The sequence below is a fragment of the Eucyclogobius newberryi genome, unplaced genomic scaffold, assembly GCF_026437365.1.
Source record: "Eucyclogobius newberryi isolate DKJ021-1_F unplaced genomic scaffold, fEucNew1.0.hap1 SCAF_8, whole genome shotgun sequence".
Lineage (NCBI taxonomy): Eukaryota > Metazoa > Chordata > Actinopteri > Gobiiformes > Gobiidae > Eucyclogobius > Eucyclogobius newberryi.
Window position 1 is genome coordinate 9,377,828 of NW_027316500.1, and position 6,456 is coordinate 9,384,283.

Below are 6,456 nucleotides of genomic sequence, written 5' to 3' on the forward strand. Positions count from 1 at the left end.
AACAGTCAGCCTCACAGAGGCCTCAGAGGCAGAAAGAAAATTCATCTAAAACATTTTTTTTTCAGCTGAGGGACAGAGGAAAACTCTTCAGGGCTGATCTGTTCCTGGGGAAAGGTAGGGCCGTGTGGGTGTGTGTCCGAGTGTGCAGCTTGAGGATATTACCTCATGGCGGATAAGCTGTGATTGAAGAGGTCTGACAGAGGTCTGTGCTGTGACTTCATTACTGCGTGCCTCTTATCTAGGGAGACTTCAGGTTCAGGGGGGAAGTTTTGACAGCCAGCCTTTACAGCCCTCTTCACTTTGTCAGTCCTGACAGCCAGAGAGAGAGAGAGAGAACAGTTTAGAGCACGCAGAGCTGGTGACTTCATCCACTCTCTTAACCAGCCCTCCGCTTTTCCCCTCCTTTTTCAACTTTTTTTTTCTGCTCAGCGCAGTTCGGCAGCATGCCAGCGGTTTTCCTCCTGCTGCGGACCCTGGTTATCAGGCTGCTCAGTAGCAGACTGGCAGGCTCAGTGGCACAGTTCCTCAGGAGAGCCCTCTCATCAGGCGCTGCTCATCTGAGCACAGCACTTCGCCACGTCTGGGACCGGCTCCGATCACAGGAGTCTAAAGAAGCTGTCCTGGGCTGCGTGCTGTGCATTCTCAACATGCACAAGAAGGTGGAGAGCTAAACTCCAGCCCACTTTCACTTGGAGCTTTCACATGCTGCAGAACAGACTGACAAGCAGAAGTGGAGAGAGGACTCTGTGAAGGGATGTGCATGACTTTGTTCTGAGGACCCTTTGGACTACAGAATCTGGACAATATTGTGTTTGGGACCAGGCCATGTCTGAGAGCATAGTGAGGAAGGTCCAGCCCTTTACCATAGGGACGAGACTGTCTGTCCCAGCAGTGTCAAAGTGTCAGGACTTTACACCAGATTATCTGCAGAGCCCGAGTTTGGATAACTGCACGCTTCAGCATAACTTGAACTCTCTTTACCTCAGCCGCTCTCCGGTCTGTGCTCGTGGGCCCCGCGTGTCCCCTGTTGTTCAGCCTCAGTCTCCAGTGAGACAGGAGCAGGAGGACATGGCAGCAGAGGACCATCTGAACCAGAACATCGCCTCAGCCGCAGCAGTCGCCCGCTCCATAAAGAAAATCACCATATCTGGAAACAGGACAACAAACAGAGCAACATGTGTGTTTGTGCCAGGCCGCTCACAGAACAACAATAACAACAACAATATTACCAGCAATGAACAAAGTTTACCCAGGATAGTGGGAGTGAGCTGTGAGAATAAACCAAAATCTCAATTCAAGGTAAGAATACAAGTTAACTATAGTGTTTAATTATAAATATGAATTTGTAAATTAATACTACTAATTCTATTAAATGGAAGCATAGATAGATTATTTGTCATTGTGAGATTTGCTTAAATGTACAAATGCTATAATATAATATCAATAACTACCTGAACATGTTATAGCCCATGGTTTTAATGTGGTTAAAGAATGGATTTACAGTGGACATTAGACATTATAATTAGTCATTATAATCCTCCAGAATGTGAGCGATGCATGGAATGACTTCCTTCTGTTTAGATCTCTTTACATACAGTGAGTGGTTTTAGATGACAAAGATCATGTCCAAATGAAAATGTGTTATTGGTGTATCTTTACGAATTATTTTAGGTGCTGCTGAGAAAAGAAAGCTGCGACGAACAACAGACAACGGCACAAACCGAGTCACACGTCAGTGAAGAGCAGCCCGGACAGCAGCAGGTGAGCGAGAGATGCTTTGGTTTGTGTTAAATGAGTAAAAATAAGGCAATTTTCAATCAACTTAAATAACAGGCTGAAATAACTGCAACCACAACTAAAAATGTCACTTTTTGCATGTGCTACAAAGGAGTAATTTATGGCTACAAACAAGGTTGAAGCTAAAAGTTGTATATGTTTTCTTGACCATAACTGCCACACAAACTTTAAGCCGTGCCACATATTGAAGGATATTCTTAAATGTCAGTGAGCTGTTGGATTTGGCCAGTCCTCCGTTGAAGTCATCATTGTGTGGCTAAAGCCGCTCTGTAACAGCCGAGCAGACCACGCAGAGGCAAGGCCCACTGGAAAACATGAGGTCAGGGAAGATGTTAACAAAAGAAAAAAGCAAACGTTTGAGACTGGCAATACAAGCACTCTGACACAGCAGTGGCCTCATTTCCCCTTTTAAAACGACTCCACTCATCACTACTTTCTTTATTTTTAACCGTAACAATGTCTTATTTTCCTGTTCTCCCTCTGGATCCGAATGGCATGGCTGATAAAAATGTACATGGGGGAGGATGCAGGAATGAAAACGATGTGGTTTAGTGCCAAATTCCAAAGGTGATGTGTTTACCTGTGAGAGCAGACGTACAGGATTCTGGACAGGCTCATTTCCTCTGTGCTCAGATGTTTCCTGATTAGACAACCTGAAGAATAACACGTCCATTAGGGAAGCAGTGCCATGTACGTACAGTTTTAGTTACATTAAATAGCCCTGACATTCATTTATGAAAGGCCGTGGAGTCAGTCTGACGTATGTTTATAATGTCAGGAGTTGAGACATGAGCTCGCAAACATATCTTGATTGATTATTTTATCTGGAGAGCGTCTCGGGCTTTTTAAAATTAAAGTTATGAAGTATTTGGTACCGGTTCACATCACCAAATTAGCATCAACGTTCAGAATAAATACATGGGTTGTCAAAAATAAGAACGACTAGAATAATCAGTACGGAATCTAGAATTGAATACAAACGACCAAACAAAATTGAACTTTTTGTTTTTCCCTTTCCGTGCAGATTTCCTCGCTTGAATTTGCAGCTCAGAGAAAAGACGTTCATCCAGTGGCTCAGGCTGAAGTATCGCCAGGTGTTCCATCCCAAAGTGACTGTTTCGCTCAGCGCAATTCACTTTTCAACAAAGAAGCCCTGCAGGTAAATGACACACACCCCAAGCATTTACTGTAGCAACTGTAGTTGGCAAAACGTTACAAATGTTTTATTTTCTGCATGAACAATTTGCTCTATTTTCGATGGGTCAAGTTAAATAGGAATTCTACTTGTTTCTACTTAACATAACAACAGATGCACTCATACATTAACACACTAAATAGTAAAAATCTTCTCATTTAAAACCGGTATCAAAATAAAATGAAAGCAAACAAAAGTGGTAAGAAGTTTTAATATTACAATTTGGGCCGGGCGATTTTGACAAAAATATGATAACTATATTCAGATGATATGATGTCAGTCCAACAGAAATGTGTTAAAACATGTCTTCAATTATCAGACGCAAACCTCACCAACAATCAAGGATTGGACTGACATCAGACAAATAGAAAAAAAATACATTCAAACTTAAAGGTTGAATGGACGATTTTTTTGGCACAAATCTGAGTCTTATTTCCTCGTGGCGTGGACGGCCGATTAGTCCTGCCACGTATCAATCATAAAACGCATCTATCGCTCACCTGCAGCCGTGTGCGGCTCGTCCCACATTTCCGCGTGCCTAAGCGCATGGATCTATCATAATATAGTTCCCTCAGTGTACGGGGCAAAATGATGACGGAGAAAGACAGTTCGAGCTGACGCAGAAGTGGACAGAAATCTACGGGAGACGAGAGATGCGATGCGCTCCGTTGCGCTAATAAACAAACGCACGTGTGTGTTGTATCAGTCCGCACGGGGGAGTGCGCATGCGCACTTCCGCCTGCGTTCTCAAATCGCCGAAAAATCGCCCATTGCGTTTGATTTGATTGTGCCATGTTTTATGTCTATTTGTATTTTTATTTTAAATTTCACTCTCTGGTCGTGTTCTGTGTCTGCTCTGTGTTTATGTTGGATGTTGGGAAATTAAACAAAAAAGGGGGGGGGAAAAGTCTGTCAATGAATCTCACATAAACAGAAATATCCAGGCCTGGTTTGCAGCCCTGTTTTGCAGCGCTGTTTGCAGCCCTGTTTGTGGCCTGGTTTGCAGCCCTGTTTGTGGCCTGGTTTGCAGCCCTGTTTGCAGCCCTGTTTGTGGCCTGGTTTGCAGCCCTGTTTGTGGCCTGGTTTGCAGCCCTGTTTGCAGCCCTGTTTGTGGCCTGGTTTGCAGCCCTGCTTGCAGCCCTGTTTGTGGCCTGGTTTGCAGCCCTGTTTGCAGCCCTGTTTGTGGCCTGGTTTGCAGCCCTGTTTGCAGCCCTGTTTTTGGCCTGGTTTGCAGCCCTGTTTGTGGCCTGGTTTGCAGCCCTGTTTGCAGCCCTGTTTGTGGCCTGGTTTGCAGCCCTATTTGTGGCCTGGTTTGCAGCCCTATTTGTGGCCTGGTTTGCAGCCCTGTTTGTGGCCTGGTTTGCAGCCCTATTTGTGGCCTGGTTTGCAGCCCTATTTGTGGCCTGGTTTGCAGCCCTATTTGTGGCCTGGTTTGCAGCCTTGTTTGTGGCCTGGTTTTGTTGTGGAAAAAATATAATCTGGCCCTTTACTTTTTAACTTTCAATTCTATTTCTAATCAGATTTAGTTCTAACAGCCTGACAACCCCTTTCGGCCTGGAAATTTACATGTCCGGACCTCCTGGAGTGGCTAGGAAGTCCCACGTTATGTTTCACACTAGGCAAGACATGTGAATTGAATTAATGCAAATGTTATGTATTGTCTCCTTCCTGAAACCACTGTTTCTTTGATGTCCCATTTGCTCCTTGGTTCCTTTGTACCTGAGAGACCAGTGACCGGGAACTTCTGTGTGTGTGTGGTCATGTGACCATCGGTGATTTAAGGAAGGGGACAGAGGTGGGAAGGGAGGACTTGGGAGAGACACATTTGGGGGAGCAGGCAAGAGACAGACGCGTGGACTCGGCCTTCCATGAGAATGGCCGAGTCCACACGAGTTTCTTTCTGATTCAGCCACAAGATTAAACAGTTTACTTTTGAAACGAGACAACTTGCTTCTTTGTCTTATCTAGAGATTTTTGCCACCACAGTTTGCAGCCCTGTTTGTGGCCTGGTTTGCAGCCCTGTTTGTGGCCTGGTTTGCAGCCCTGTTTGTGGCCTGGTTTGCAGCCCTGTTTGTGGCCTGGTTTGCAGCCCTGTTTGTGGCCTGGTTTGCAGCCCTGTTTGTGGCCTGGTTTGCAGCCCTGTTTGCTGCCCTGTTTGCAGCCCTGTTTGCTGCCCTGTTTGCATCGCTGTTTGCTGCCCTGTTTGCAGCCCTGTTTGCTGCCCTATGTACAGCCAAGCAGCAGTGGGTTGGGGGCCGTTACAAGTGAAGCAATTATTTGAGGATGAGGTCATTGTTTGGCTCGATCTCTTCACGCCTTTGGCCCAGAGAGACACAGCCAAGCAGCACAACTGGTTCTGTTATCTCAACGCTGCCTTCAATTGGCCGCATGCAAGCAAATTTTACTCTGGGTTTGAATAGCGGGACAATTTGATTAGCATTTGGCATTGTCATCAAAACATTTATTGAGTCGAGAATTAAAGTAACCGGCTGTTCGGAGTTAACAATATCAGTTTAAGATGTGTTGGTTAAGTGAAACATACAGTATGATGTAGTAATGATATGTCTAAATGCCTCGGTAACACGTTGTAAAAGTTAACAAATTCACTTGGCCCTAGATCTTAAGGGACATGACTTAATAGCGTATCTTTAGAGAAAAAAAACAGCATTATTTGAGAGTGTTCTTGAGAAGGTCAGGGCTTTTGATACCTGGGGACCTGCTACTTTTACAGTGATTTGCCTGGCCGCGTAGACTGATGAAAATGTGTTATTATAGTATTACATAGCCGCTAGCAGAAGTGGAAGTGAGCTTTCCAGGTAGTGGACATTTAAAGGCCCCTGATGTTTTAAACCAGAGGAGCAGAGCAGAATGCCACATGACCCAGACCAGCCTCATATTGAACAGCTGTTTCCCTGAATGGTGCATTGCCATTCATTCAATATTCTTAATTCTAGACAGGGTTCAGCAGTAATTAAATTGTAATCATACTGTGATCTGATCGCTTAGATGATCAGCTTGGGACCTTTTAATCAGCTTCAGGTCTTTAGCTTATCTGGTGGTAGTAAGGGAGAGGAGTGTAGTTTTTGAGGAGACCATTGGAAATGTTTGCGTTACGTGGTGGAGTCCGTATTGTCCATGTTTGTGAAGCCTAAACAAGACATATTATGCTTGTAGTATTTATTTTGTCGATTGTAAACTGCTATCTGGAGCTAAGACGGCTCAATAATAGAAACAGGTGCATTGACTTCCTGTTCAAATCAGCAGAACTGTTTCTTCATAGTGACATTTCACAGTAACAAGCAACCAGTTTTTCATTTACTTTTTTTTTTACAATTGAAAAAGAGGTTGTGTGACATTTCTCCAACATCCAACATGTATGACGCTAATGTGTGTGTATGGAAACTGAGTACTAATACAGGCTAGTATAGGATTACTCTGAGATGCATGAATCAAACCCTGTTATT

The 6,456-nt window shown here is 44.4% G+C and overlaps 1 protein-coding gene across 5 annotated transcripts in view; it reads left to right on the forward strand.

Annotated features, from left to right (window-relative positions):
- Nucleotides 1-664: 664 nt before the first annotated feature.
- mymx (myomixer) overlaps nt 665-6,456 on the forward strand; it is a 40,242-nt gene continuing 34,450 nt past the window's right edge. For all 5 annotated transcript variants that reach the window (XM_072436385.1, XM_072436389.1, XM_072436387.1 and 2 more), the window contains exons 1-3: nt 665-1,299; nt 1,672-1,761; nt 2,822-2,956. In XM_072436385.1, coding sequence (XP_072292486.1) covers nt 826-1,299; nt 1,672-1,761; nt 2,822-2,956 — 699 coding nt within the window. In that variant the 5' untranslated portion in view covers nt 665-825. The remainder of the gene's footprint in view (nt 1,300-1,671; nt 1,762-2,821; nt 2,957-6,456) is intronic.